This window comes from Olea europaea, chromosome 17, assembly GCF_002742605.1.
Source record: "Olea europaea var. sylvestris chromosome 17, O_europaea_v1, whole genome shotgun sequence".
Classification (NCBI taxonomy): Eukaryota; Viridiplantae; Streptophyta; class Magnoliopsida; order Lamiales; family Oleaceae; genus Olea; species Olea europaea.
The window spans coordinates 5,473,767-5,489,003 of record NC_036253.1 but is presented as its reverse complement, the minus strand read 5'-3'; the positions used below and the strand labels follow the sequence as shown (position 1 = coordinate 5,489,003).

General features: G+C 35.3%; 2 protein-coding genes across 3 annotated transcripts; both read right to left on the bottom strand.

Annotated features, from left to right (window-relative positions):
- Positions 1 to 547: 547 nt before the first annotated feature.
- On the bottom strand, positions 548 to 1,603 carry LOC111366159. The gene is made up of 2 exons (XM_022986851.1): positions 1,311 to 1,603; positions 548 to 1,223 (listed from the first exon to the last, which is right to left on the bottom strand). The coding sequence occupies exon 2, from the start codon at positions 1,219 to 1,221 to the stop codon at positions 754 to 756; it is 468 nt and encodes a 155-aa protein (XP_022842619.1). The 5' UTR covers positions 1,222 to 1,223; positions 1,311 to 1,603; the 3' UTR covers positions 548 to 753.
- Positions 1,604 to 2,394: 791 nt separating this feature from the next.
- On the bottom strand, positions 2,395 to 10,013 carry LOC111366158. 2 transcript variants are annotated; one of them, XM_022986849.1, is made up of 8 exons: positions 9,639 to 9,773; positions 8,725 to 9,034; positions 7,834 to 8,031; positions 7,408 to 7,680; positions 6,853 to 6,955; positions 6,570 to 6,688; positions 4,426 to 4,602; positions 2,395 to 3,435 (listed from the first exon to the last, which is right to left on the bottom strand). In XM_022986849.1, the coding sequence occupies exons 1-8, from the start codon at positions 9,644 to 9,646 to the stop codon at positions 2,635 to 2,637; spliced, it is 1,989 nt and encodes a 662-aa protein (XP_022842617.1). In that variant the 5' UTR covers positions 9,647 to 9,773; the 3' UTR covers positions 2,395 to 2,634. The 2 variants fall into 2 exon arrangements, with proteins under 2 accessions (XP_022842617.1, XP_022842618.1); XM_022986850.1 differs by lacking the exon at positions 9,639 to 9,773 and adding an exon at positions 9,784 to 10,013 and having other exon boundaries at positions 2,596 to 3,435.
- Positions 10,014 to 15,237: the final 5,224 nt, after the last annotated feature.

Below are 15,237 nucleotides of genomic sequence, written 5' to 3'. Positions count from 1 at the left end.
CCAAATTCTAATAAGACGCCATCAATTCCCCATCAACTATAACCACGTCCGATCAACAGTCCACCCCAAGCCTTAGCTTGAAAAATCTCGTGAGATTGATAAGCATGAATCATATCTTAGTCCTAAAAAAAACGAACAAAAGCATTGTAGAGTTGATTGCCCTTTTAAAATGCTTAGTCTCTGTTTTTGGTTTGGTTAAAAGTAGATTTTGATAAAAATAAATGAATGTATGATTGAAAAGTTGATAAAAATTACTAGTTCTATAAAATTTGTGGTTGAATATAATTTTGAGGGAAAATAAATTTAAAAAAATTGGAGTCAAACAGGGATTTTACCAAATTAAAAAAAAAACAAAACAAAACAAAAAGACAACATCCTACATTAGTGGAAGTGAAAGTTGAACAAAAAACCTACGCAACACACATCTTCTGGAAACCATGCTTGGATTTATTCACAAATATATGCAGACAGGATAATAAATCCCCTGTTTCTTCAATAATTGCTTGCTTGTATTCGATTCGATTCGATTCGCGTCAAGATACAGACATGACAATAGCCTATCATTATAAAATCTGAATATGAATCTCAATTATTGTTAACCACATAATTGAAAGAAAACACCAGACACATTATAGGGAAGTAATTTTCATTTCTTAACATGATTGATGATATTGATACATCAGAATTAAGCACTTTTTGAGTTAAACTTCATTAGTTTCTTGTTTATACACAGTGAAACTTTGAATTTACTAGTTATTCATAATCTTCATCAATTCCACAACAAACCGATTCAGACAGACTCGGAATACAGCTCTCCGATCGAGTAAGCCCCATGCTAATATCTCCCCTGTTCTTCGTGGGACTACTTGGCATCGACCTTATGAACTTGGGACTGTCTAAGCTTTTTCTTAAAACCTGTCTCATAGCCGTGATCAAATGCCGGGTTGGGTCCGGCGGTGGCCCAGCCAACCTAAATTTGTTGCAGAAGCTGAAATGGCGAGCCATGGCCTCTTCTGGGCTTATCGATTTTTGCTTAACTTCATCGTTTACGGCCTCGGAACAGAGCCCACAAATCCATTTTCCCTTATAACGCTCGCGTACTGTCTCTATGTAGGACAGGGTGCATTCCTCTGTCAATCCACAGCAATCGCATTCGACAAAATCAAGCTCATTTTGTCCTGTAATTTTCACCATTGAATCACCGAATACACTCGTCGACATGCCTGAAATACCACAAATTCACACAAACGTGATGAATCTAAACATGGGTTTTTCATGAAATAAAAAACAAAATTCTGTCAAAAAATTACCTGATCAAGAGGGATATCTACAAGTAAATTCTGTTTAATTTGGGTTTTCTTATCTTTCCTTCTCCCAGTCGCCCACCTTGGCTTCCTCAGGAACGAAGAACGTGTGCATGAAAGACATTTCAGAAAACTGGATACGATGATTTGGTATAGAGAGATTTTTGAATATGAATGTGAATCAATCAAATCAAATAAATTTTAAAAAGAGAGATGGATTAATGGAGGTAGAGTACACGTAAACAGACGCTGGTATGAAGTAATTTGTATATTACTGTGATTCGTCGACTCCGTGTTATCTGCGTATATAAAGAAGAAGGATTATGTTGCTTTCTTTATACCGTATCAATCAATGGTTTGTTGCCACGTGTTCCACTCAGACGTGTTATTTTCATTTTCCAGCTAGATTTCAGGACTATCCAAATGTGAAACTAAAAACTTTTATTCATTTTTTACACTAAAATAGTAATAAAAAAAAGAAAGAAAATCATTCTTTTTTATCATGCAAAGAAGAAATCGTTTGATGCAATGTTAGGTTTCTTTCACATTCTCATTAATTTATATCTACCTTATTTAATTTTGCCCCAAACTATGGTAGACTTTGCATGCCTATTCTAAGAAATAAATGCATGGACAAATCAAAGGCCATTTTTGCTCCGACTTTTGCCTCTTCTACTTCATATCCATTTTAAATTTTTCTTGGATTTTGATAAATTAGAATGAATCTTATTGTTGGTCTTTTGCGAATAAGATCAAAATAGAATCAAGAAACAAATTTGGAGGTGTACGAACTTCTAGTCGACTTCTTATGCGTCTCTTGTAACACATTCTTTCACGTTTACCTTCCTCGTCCTTGTGTATAAACTTGAATATATTCGTGCGTACAAACTAGCGATTGTAGGATCATTACGTGCAAATTATGGGTGGCCAAGAAAAAGAGAATGTCTTTTCAAAGCAAATTAAGAATTAAATGAAATGATTTAGAGATTCAAAGTGGTGCAGCAAAGAGTCAAGTGGGCATTAAAATTGTTAAATAAGTTGGGCAACATTTTCTCATTCATATGGTGATTGGTGTATTTATAATAGACGATGGACCAAAGAAAATAATGCTTTTAATGATGTAATATAGAATTCATGATTGCGAAAGGGACTCTCACCATCAATGGAAATGAAAACTCTTTAAGCCTATGCACATGTCAAAATCATTTTCAGAACAAAGAATTGTGGTTAAAGACGTCACCTTTAAGGTATGTGTAGTCCTCTTGATGCTAACACTAAGATGCGACCAAAATTCACTACCAACAGTTTACAGCACTTCCTGTTCAATTTCTCAGCTACAATTGTGTGTATCAGAAGTCACTTCATTCTCAAGTTCTTTAATCAGCTTTTCAATTCGTCTTCTATAAGCCGGCATAAAATGGTCGTTTATCATGGTATGCGATAGCCTTAATTTACTATACAATGACCTGGGAGTGAGAAAAATTCCAACCTTCGCCTCTTCCTCCGGCTGGCTTTGGTCCCCGTCATTGGAAATACTGCTATCACTCTCACGGCCCACTTCGTCGGATGTTAGTGTCACAATATGCATTATCTTTCCCGGAGGGAAAAATCTATGCACCTCCTTCGCATCTGGGATTGAGCTTTGGGTCTGGCTGTCACTTACTTCTGCAATGGCTGCTTCTTCTTCTTCCCTAATTTCCTTGGCCACATCGGCTTCACCACTATCAGCTTGCTCATTAAGCTTGAGCTTGAGTTGTTCCCACAACTCTATTTCCATTGTGTGATCTTCATGCCTTACATCATACGCAACCTCGTCGTCATCATCCTTAGTAGCCATACTATCTGAGACACCAACCTCATCTATAAAGTTGTCTGAACTCTCAACGATTCCATCAGAAGAAGATACAGGAAGTTCCATATTTTCAATAGCCGTTCTTGTCTCTTCAGTGGTCGTGAGAAAAGGCTCCGAAGTTTCTCTTTGAGTTGAAGAAGATCCTGATGAGTCTTCTCCTTCATTATAATTTATCTGAGCAATTGAGGATCGAAGACGTGGACCTATGCATGACCATGAGCGTAGGTAAGGGCGTGACCAAGCTGCCTGAGCCATGCTTTGTGCTCTCTTCATAACAACCTAGTTAACACAACAACATCAGTCCTATATAATAGAACTAAATACATCTGGAATTATAAAGATCAAAAAGTATACATAGGCACATATGGTTAAAGGTAATACCACCCCTCACATTATGAAGCTCCCAGTATTTTGTTAGTGGTACTGATAGGGAAGGCAAAATGAACAGCCTCTAGGGTCATATTCTCAAACCCATATCACAGTGTCAATCAGAGATGTACTTCTAGTGCATAAAGCAAAACCCTCAAGGGTGTGTTTGGCAAACCGGATTAGACCGTACAAGAAATTTAGTATAAAATTAAAATGAATGTTACTAGAGTATTCCTTCATTTTTCATTTAACAGAGACAAGGAGAAAGAAAGAAAAAATTCACAAGTACAATTTTTACCTAAAATTTATGGAGACATGCTTAAACTAGCCTTTTTTTTTTTCTGTGTTGCTATAACCATATTGAACAATCTCTCTCGCAGTTTTATTTCTTTGGGTGGTTGAATACAGACTAGACTTGGGGGTTCTGAGGGTTCAGTTTTGAAGGTTGTTGGTTGCAGCTGGTTTATGTCTCTACAAGTATGGTTGGCTGGTCACTGGTGGCAAATGGAGATTAGAGGAGGGTGGTATGGTGGTGGGGTGACCCACTGGAGAAGAGAACCCAAATTGTTCTCTTTGTTTTTTTCCCATTTTTCCTTTGCCTTCTCTCTTATTCCTAATTGTTTCTTTGGTTATTTATTTCATTTTTTCGTCTACATAAAATAAGGGTGAAATCGTCTTTTTTAATAAAATTTTGACTTGTCGACTAAAAATATGGGTAAAGTTGTCAACCTGAGGATCATGTGCTACTAAAACTAAAATGAAACCTTGGGACAAAAATGCTTCATATTAGAGGTTACAGACCAAAGTGCAACACATCAAAGGTTGGGGCACCTCAGCTGCTATTTTCCCTTGCCACAACAATCCAAAGCAGAACTGATTGCATGACCGCAATATACATACCTGAGTACCGCTGGAAACTGGACGTAATATTGCACCAGCACCAGCAACTTTGGCTTTAGCACTGGCCATGGATGGAAGTCGAGAACCCAAAGCTGAAGCAGAGCGATAAACTGTGCTCAGAACCCTGGTGCGTTCAATCTGATTCCTCAGGTCATTCAACCAAGCAGAAGCCGTAACCTGCAAAAAGTTGAGAAAAATCATTAACTACAAAAATATACCAAATAAAATTATATGTAATAATATAGGAAATAATCAACATAAGGACATCAAGTTTTGATGGTCATATTTATGCATATCTCGAGAATGTGATATTATGTGACACCTTGAAATATATTTGCTGGCAGATTGCAATGTCACTCACGGAAAATCATTCAACATTGGATATAAAGCATGAAGTAGAACCCAATTACTTAAAAACCAAAAATTCAATCCCAATCGCAAAGGTGGGATCGTGCCAAATATCTAGCGAAACTAAAACAAGGGAAACACATTTCTGATTGAAGACAGTGAAATACTCACAGTCACCACATATTTTGGCTTCTAAAAGATACATGCCCAACCCAAATCTAGCATGTCACACTTCTTTAACATGTTGTGCTGAGTACTAAAAATATACGAATATGATTGGACAGGGCTTGCACCTATTATGGCCCCTGTAGACATATGAAGTCCTCTTAGGGCAATACTTCCCAGCCTGCTCCTTCTGGAGGAAGAAAACCTTTGCAAGCATCAACTTGTAGCAAATGCTACCAGAGTTGGCCGATCCAACGCTAGGATCAAGACCCAGCCACCTTTCCATCCAAGTTATATTCATATCCATACAGGTCACCAAAAAGTCAAAACCGTCCAATACCAGTCGGCCAAAGAATTAATACTAGTTTTTACTTTTTCCTCTTACTTCTGGAACCCCCTGCCTTTTAAGAGGGCATAATTTTTTATAATTGTTTAAGTCTGCCAACCATCCATGCATTACCTCCCTCTCTCTGAAGGTTTTTCCATTTTTTTAATTTCCCTAAATTTTCTCGATAAGCCTTCTCCTTCACTTAAAAGCACCTAGCACAATCTTGGAAACGCATAAAGGAGGAAAAGAGGCAGAGTTTACTCACGATGCCCTTTTGTATGTGAGAACTGACAAATTAAAACCCACTTGGTTTCACATCAAAAGAGGAGAGCAAAATGGGTTTTTGCTATAGTCTTGAAGTAAATGCAAGGCATATGTTAAAATGGAGCTCCAATTTCCATGAGCTACGCTCCTTGATGGTTTCATATAGCATGAATTGAGAGATGAGTGACGGTGTACAAATAGAGGAGAAGAATAGTTACAAATTATTAATAGTATCTAATGCCATATATAAATAATGACAATAGATTTATGTTTGAGGTTTAGGGTCACCTCCCATTTCACGGTTTCAAATGAATTGCATTTTACGACAGGTGCTTCATGCACCACCATTGTTAACTATTACCCAAACGAAAATGAGCAACGTGTAATAATTATGCCACCTGGAAGGTATTCATGATATCTGTCTTACCCAAGAGTAGTAGGAACCCGCTGTGGAGCAAGCTGCTTTCTTCAGTGAGCGGTTCTATTAAACTATGCAACCACATAGACAAATATTCCTGTGCAGATGCTCCACAATTTACTAGGGTTAAATCAATGATAAAGAGACGTGATCAACATAATAACAGAGAAAAACAAGCCACATATTTTTCCAAACTTGGATTTCTACTAGAGATGCTCCTCCTGCCTTATCAAGTACAAATATTCAATTAATCAAAAACACTAGAATAACATAGAATTATCAAAAAATAAAAAAATCCCAATAATAAGGAGTACATAAGCAAAAAAAGAGAGTATCTTCATATTACATTACAACAAGCCAAGCAAAAAGAAAAAAAAGGACTGAAAAGAAACTTGATGAAAGATATCCATTAATACCTCAGTGCGCAAATCATCCACTGAAGCAGCAGAGAATGAAATCAAAAACACTAGAATAACATAGAATTATCAAAAAATAAAAAAATCCCAATAATAAGGAGTACATAAGCAAAAAAAGAGAGTATCTTCATATTACATTACAACAAGCCAAGCAAAAAGAAAAAAAGGACTGAAAAGAAACTTGATGAAAGATATCCATTAATACCTCAGTGCGCAAATCATCCACTGAAGCAGCAGAGAATGTAGGCACCAAATCTGCTCCATTTATCACGGAAGTAACAAAGTCGGCTCCTGATTCAGCTAACTCCCACGTCATACAAGCAGCTGCTCAAGGTAGTAAAAAACAGAAGCATCAGAAATAAAATTAAGCCCCTAAATATTAGATCCTGCCTGATGAAAGCAAAATCTTAACAAAAGCACAGGTAAACAATTATCAGAATACACAGGAAAATGAAGAGGATTAATTTCGTATTACAATATAAATGAACCTGGAGCAAATGCAACGCAGTTTGTGGTTGACATTTCTTTCCGTTCACGTAATATATATGTCAAAAGTGCAGCAGTGCCCCCACCCAAAGAATGTCCTACAATCTGTAGACAACAGAAACAAATATCTATAACCATGAACATGACAAATAATTTGAAACGAAACACATGCCTCACCGTGGATGTGAACTTTTTGAAAAAATAGCTATGCTCAGAACTCACACAGTATCTGAAGAACGATATAGGAATGAAGCACGCACAATCAAAAAAAATAAAAATTAACATGGAATACTTTTAGAAAAGCATTGAATCTACGAAGGATGTATGGATTTGTGAAATGAAATATATAAACGATAAAACAAGTGATGCACCAAAGAAAAAAACCTTCTTCCTGTTTATAATATATCAAGATGTACTATATGCACTACAAATTTAAAAGATGATGACTCTCGTAGATGTGGTGATCTCTGATAGCAGTTCATTGTCACAATTCAGATTATTGAACATAAATAAAGAAAACAAAAGGAAGCACAAGTGGAAAACACAGTGTATGGTACCGTAAGTTTGTAATTAGGATGAGTGCTAAGGGCTTTCTCTAGACAAGGAGTAGCAAGTTTTGCAATCCACCTAGCAGCTGCAACCATTCCGCAATGGGCATAACCTAAAACCAAGTTGCTGACTCCTCCATCATGTACCACTGTATGATGGAAAGGTACCACTGCACCAGTAACAGCTGTCAAAGTGTCCTTTACACTGTGAGTTCCACGAATTAGTAAGAGGAAACTTTTCATTTTGTGATCAACCAAAACAGTGAAGGCTGGCTTTAAAATCTGCAAAATAGTACACCATGTCCATCATATGACGAAGACCATATAATGTATAATTGTTCTTCTGTCTACTCTCCTGAAAAAGATTCACTAAACAGAAAACAAATCACGGTACAGACACCCCTCGTGAGTAATCACTTGACATAGGAAACTTACTCCAGCTTTGGGTTCTTGAAGAAGAACATCTTCTTCAGAATAGCCTGTCTCCTCCAGAAACGTAAGAAAGGGCTTTTTGGAGAAATGCCAGCAGAGGGTTAGCAAATTCAAGAGGTATCTAAGCTCTGCAGCAATTTCAGGTCCTTTGAGCTGTGAACTATCTTTATCACCAAATATGTGACCAAAATGCAAGTTCCCCTGTAAAGCAAGTTCATGTGCTTAAAAGATAAACTAGAAAAGTTAAAAAAACGTTAGGTTTTCAAATCAATTGGAACGTGATTATGAGTATGAAAATCTGGGCCCAATTCCGGGCAATCCAGACATATCATGCTTTAAAATAACATATTTCAGTGGCATAAGCTGCAGCAAGATAGGAGGGAGGCATTTGGTACTATCAGGTATCTAATGATCAGGATCGGACGTAAAATAAAAATTCCAGGTTAAGATATGTGTATAGATGCTGCTTAATTATACATTAAATCTGTACCATAAATTCTTGTTTGTCTTCTCTTACCGTTCTTTTTCACTATTCTACACAACATTCACTAAAAATATAGTGCCCTTACATAAAAATCAAAATCGAACTCAGGTCTTAAAGTATCAGAATTAGACCCTTTTTACCAATCTCAATTATGTAGGGCTTGTGTTATGATTCAACTGAACAAAGAAAAAACCATTTTCATCTACTTCTTTGTTCTTTAAGTTAAGGGATTTCTAGGCATCAGTGTGGGTTCTTTCCTCCTATTTTGTGGATATTGTAGAGGACAGACCATCATTGTTGGATTAAACTAATAGTGATATTATTTCAATAGAAATTGGAAAAAGAAAACCAAAGACACGTGTCTACATGCATGTTGATTCGGAGCATATCAAACATTGATATGTGCTTACCTGCCTCTTTAAGAGAAAGCTGATACCGAACGCCAAATCCCCAATGGGCCACTTTCCCAAAGTCTCGGAATAAGTGAATCTAAGAGTCTCCGACAAAGTAGAAATTGTCTCTATCCACGTGGCAGGAGCTTGAACAAGCCTATGAGAGACCCTAGCAATCCCTAATGGAGCATGATTCTGTACATCACTCCCGTCTTCTTCATCACCTGTTAATGGATTAGACTGTAATTTTTTGTTCAGTGTATAATACAAAAGTGCAGCAGCACCTGCTGCAGTGGCCATTGTCGCAGTTGCCATGAGTCCCTTGTCCCTAAAATTACAAAAAATAAATAAATAAATGAAAGCAGGCAACAATAAATTAAAATCACATTTATACTAGTTTCTTGAAAACCTCAACAATTATAATTGTCCAACAATATATGCAGTTCCCAAATAGCATATTTGTAACACTATCTAGAAGGCAAGCAATCAATGTTGAACAAGTAATAACTTCATGTGCAATGATTAGCTAAACATAACCTATTATAAGAAAAGATTTGATGTTTCAATGAGACTGCATAACAAAAGCCTTCCTTTCCTTTCCGATAACCCATTAACGGTAACAGATTAAGCACTTCTCTTGTCATTAATTAAGAAAACTTGTGCAAAAAAATAAATAAATAAATAAATAAAACAAAAAAAAAAAGAAAAAGGAACGAACATAGAAGTAAAATTATCATGGAAAAGCAGTAATGTTAGCTCATTTTTCAAGCTAAAGTATTTAATCACAGTACCAATTGATTCTTAAGAACGGTAATTAAGTTCAGATTATCAAACAACATTTCTTCATTCAAAAAATGCAATAACAACAACGAGTCAACACGAGAAAGAGAAGATTATAAATCAAAAATCAAACTGCAGTAAATGCAATGAACCTGAACATGATTTAAATTTGGAAAAGCAAAACCCTTAAAAACCAACTTTTACAGGCCCTCATATTGTAAAAACATCTTTTTATCACACTTATAAATTGTTAAATAAAACTAGGGCAGTTTAAAGAAAAAGATAATATAAACGAACCTGAAGGGCAGGATGATCTAAGAGAAATTAAAATCGTATGGTGATTATTTAGCTTCGAAAATAAGATTCGCAAAAATTAAAGTAATCAAGCAAAGTATAAACAAATTTTAAACGAAAAATAAATTTTAATCTCTTCCTTTTTCTCTCCTGAAATATGGAAATTTTTTGGGATTCGGATTCTACGGGGACACACTGATCCAATTAATTAACGCGGTGCGAAATGTTGTACTTTCATAAGTTTTGTCACAATGGTACACGTGTTGAATAAATAATGAAGAAATGCAAATTAAACCGACCCGAGATGTTGGGGCGGGGCGGGGCTGTGCCTCATTTTATTGCCCCCATTCATTATAGTAAGATCAACCATGCTAGACGTACAGAAAGCTATTGTACAGAAGTCTCACAAAATGACATGGCATCTGCCTAACAAAAAATGAAAGAATAATTCTCCCTGTCCCGGGTCAGGGACAGGGAGAAAGACAAGGGCACCTGGCCGGCGCCCCTCCAATAGGGGGCACCACGTGGCGCCGCCCCTGTCCCTGACCCGAGACAGGGAGCAGGGTTCAAAATGAAAACAAAACAACCAAAGGGAAAAGAAAAAGGGGCGAGCGCAGAATATCTGTAAATGGCGACTTATATGGAATCTATATCTCCTTCTTCAATCAAAGAGATTTGTTTACACCTTACAACCATTCTTTCATTTAATTAAACTCCAGAATTTTCTGTTAATTTCCAAGCATTTCTTGCTATTTTATCAGAGATTGCCAAGCTTAACGGGATCTTCGCCCTCAATATTTAGCCCGTCTTCAGATAAGTGATTCTGGAGCACCCTGCGCAGCCGGATCGACTTGCTTCATGAGAATCAAAAGCCTATAGATCAATATGTACACGTTCAAATGGTTTAATATTTTATCACTCTTAAATTGGGGGTTTTTGGAACTTTTTTTCTTCCGATTTGATGATGGATTTTTATGGGTTCTGTGAAAATGTGTAGAATGATGAGACAATGCAACTGCAGAGGATAATGAAGGAAGACTTCATGAACTGAAGCAACTATCTTCCCATTGGAACTTTTTTTCTTCCGATTTGATGATGATTTTTATGGATTTTGTGAAAATTGTGTAGAATGACGAGACAATGCAACGACAGAAGAGAATGAAGGAAGACTTCATGAACTGAAGCAACTATCTTGCCAATATCATACTCGCTTGGTTAATCACTAGTCGGAGAAGACGAACTTGGACTGATTTTGCTGAAGTCAGAGATGTAAATGTTCTCCACCTTCGAAGTCTCCTTTCTCAGTTTTCTTCATAAGTCGACTGGTTTTTTTGACTGAAAAACGCACAAGTCGAATAGAGAAATCAACTGAGTTCATCTATCGGAGAAGACGAACTTGGATCGGTAAGCTGTCGAAGAAGATGGACGGGAATTACAGCTAGAAATGGGCTCGTCTCTTCCCTCATGTTTCCTTTTCTTACACTCTCTTCCCGCGTTTTTTCCTTCTCTTTTTTGGCCAGTGTTACTGGTATTTTAGGAAATTCTGTAAAGCTTCTGTGAATATTTGTCTGTACACGTAGAATTATTCTAGTAAGATAATAATAAGATTATTGTTGTAAATGGAAAGTTTATTAAAGTTTATTGGTTAATGACATTTGTACCCCTATAACCCTAAAAATTATTATCATTGTATCCCTGATTCTTACCTATAAATATAGGGTTTTGGTTTTCAATAATACACACAAAAAGTTTATTGAGTTTTCTCTATTCTCTTTTCCTCTCATTTTATAACACGTTATCAGCACGAAACTCTTAGAAAGTAATAAATTTTTTTCATAATCATCTATCACGTATATCAAAATTAATTTGATAATACGTGAATTTTACATATACATATGTTGAATCTGCAATACATGATCTCATCTTTCTCGATCATTATGTTTTCTTTGTACCTCTCTTTGAATTAATTAATATTTTTTTCCTTTATATCAATCCACGTGCATTTTTATGGAGATATATTTATGTTAAATCAATTGATATGCATTAATTCATGTTCCTATACCCTCCTTATATTTAGATTAGCCCTTTACGTTCTACACATGCTTATGATTTTTTTTTTGTTTAATTGGTCAATGTTCTTTGTAAGCAAACTTCAATTCCAGATCTCTATTTTGGCTGATTTTATATATGTATAATATACAATTAACAAATAACTGTACCCAACTCATCTTTTCTCTCAAATCCATTGATTTCTGCAAATTTCATGTCTTAATTGGTTAATACTAATTCAATTCTTTTAATTGCACATAATTAGAATTTCGTGCCATAATATGTGAATAGGTTTCTACATGTCATCAATTTTTTTTTGTGTTTCACTCGACTCACGTTATTAATTCAAAATAATATATTACATGTGTTTGTATATTAATTAATGGTGAGCACTTGGATGTATTATCATTTTTTTTATGTTTAGTTATGAAACATTACATTAAATTTATTTTTAATTGTTGTTGCTCATGAAGTAGCACAATATTATAATTAATATTCCAGAAAAATATTAATCATAGATCTATTCATTGTTGCTCCAGGAGCAGCACAACATTATAAGAATATTATTTGTTCCTGAAGAGCATAAATTATAACTCTCAATATTCCAGAAGCATATTGACATATTGCACTTGAATAAATAATAGAAAAATATAATGTGCTCCAAAAGTAGCATATGTTTCAAAGAACATATTATTTCAAATTAGTGTTTATCCCTAGAGGAAAACACGTAACTTAAAATCGCGTTGATATTGACTATTTGATTAACATGTGATGATTAATCATATTCTTTGAAATTAATTGTATTTTTTTTTATTGTGTAGTTAAACAAATGACAAATATTACGAAACTTGAGTTTGCTGCACTTGACATATTTGGTAAAAATTATTTGTCATGGATACTGGATGCTGATATCCATCTCGTCTTAAAAGGTCTGGGAGAGACAATAAAAGAAGGAAACAATGAATCCCTGCAGGATCATGCAAAAGCACTCATTTTCCTCCGTCACCATCTTCACGATGGATTAAAAATTGAGAATATCTCACTGAAAAAGATCCACAAGTCCTTTGGAAAAAGTTAACTGAAAGATTTGATTATCAAAGGACTATAGTCCTCCCCAAAACCCGTTATGAGTGGATGCACCTTTGTTTGCAAGACTTTAAAATGGTTAGTGAATACAATTCTGAATTGTTCAGAATATATTCAAAGTTCACTTTGTATGGAGAAAAAATCACTGATGAAGATATGCTGGAAAAAACTTTCTCCACCTTTCATGCCTCGAATGTGCTCCTGCAGCAGCAATATCGTGAGCGTGGTTTCAAAAAGTATTCAAAACTTATATCTTGCCTACTAGTTGATGAACAAAATAATGAATTGTTGCTGAAAAATCATGGATTACGTCTAACTGGTTCTGTACCATTGCCTGAAGCAAATAGTACTATATTGTCTGAAACAAATACAATATCAAGACAAGGACGTGGACGTGGACACGGACACGAACGTGAACGTGGACGTGGACGTGGACACGGACACGAACGTGAACGTGGACGTGGACACGGACACGAACGTGGACGTGGACACGGACACGAACGTGTATGTGGAATAAATCATGGAAGAAATAATCAACAAAATTATCAACAACAAGGCAATAAATTCAAAAGGCACAAAGCAAACGAGAGTGGTAAATCTAAAAAGGAGTATGAAAAAAGTTGCTTCAGATGTGGAATGAAAGGGCATTGGGCACGTACGTGTCATACCTCAAAACATCTTGTGGATCTCTTGATGTGAAAAATTGGAGACTAATTTTGCTGATTATGATGGTGCAATTGATGTGAGTCATTTGGATGTCTCCGATTTCTTTACTGATCCAAATGAAAATATTGACCATTTGGTTGGGGGTGGTGTGATAGAAGATATAGATTAATTTATTAGTATTTCTTTCGTTTTAAAAATTCAGTTTGAAATATGTTTTTACTTTTCCGCACAAAAAAAATAAAAAAGTAAAACTCTATTATGCACCGTTTATTTCATGATATTAAGTAATGTTTACTTCTTTAAATCTAAATTCAAGTTTTTTTTTTAATTTTGTATATTTTGTTATATTTATAGATTCATGATGGATAATCAAGACAGCTGCTTAATTGATAGTACAACTACACATATTATTTTTCAAGACAAAAAAATACTTTTTGAACTTAATATTAGCTGAAAATAATGTTAACATGATATCGGGTGCGTCGAATATTGTTGAAAGCTCCAGAAGAGCTTGTATTATTTTACCAAATAATACAAAATTATATATTGACGATACACTTTATTCTAGCAAATTCAGAAGAAATTTGCTTAGTTTTAAAAATATTCGCTACAATGAATATCAAATTGAGACGATGCAAGAAAATAATGTTGAATATCTTTGCATCACTTCTTTTGTATTTGGCAAGAAGCAGATAAAAGAAAATTTTCATACACTCCCGTCTGACATGTATTTTACATTTATAAAAATGGTCGAATCAAATAATGTTACAAACCAGAAGTTCGTTGATTCAAAAAATTTTATACTTTGGCATGATCGACTTGGACATTCAGGAACCATAATGATGCGTCGAATAATAAACAACTCACATGGACATCCTTTAAAAAATCAGAAGATTCTTTTATCTAATGATTATTCATGTGTAGCTTGTTCGCAAGGCAAGTTAGTCATTAGACCTTCAACTACAAAGGTCAATATTGAATCTCCAACTTTCTTGAAAAGAACACATGGAGATATATGTGGGCCAATACACCCACCATATGGACCATTTCGTTACTTTATGGTATTAATTGATTCTTCTACAAGATGGTCATATGTTTGCCTACTTTTAACTAGGAATGTAGCATTTGCTAGACTACTTGCTCAAATCATAAAATTGCGAGCACAATTCCCCGATTACTCAATCAAGACTATTCGTCTTGACAATGTTGGTGAATTTAGATCACAAGCATTTGATGATTATTGTATGTCAATTGAGATTGAAATTGAACATTCAGTTGCACATGTTCATACACAAAATGGTTTAGCGGAATCGTTTATTAAACGTCTACAACTTATTGCTAGACCATTACTTATGAAAACAAAACTCCCAACTTCTATTTAGGGTCATGTCATATTACATGCTGAATCATTGGTTCGTATAAGACCAACTGCCTATCATCAATATTCACCTTTGTAACTTGCATTTGGTTATGAACCTGATATTTCTCACCTACGGGTTTTTGGTTGTGTTGTCCAAGTTTCTATTTCACCCCCACAACGTACTAAAATGGGTCCCTAACGAAGATTTGGGATTTATGTGAGTTTTGATTCACCATCTATTTTTAGATATCTTGAACCTTTAACGGGTGACTTATTTACTGCACATTTTACAGATT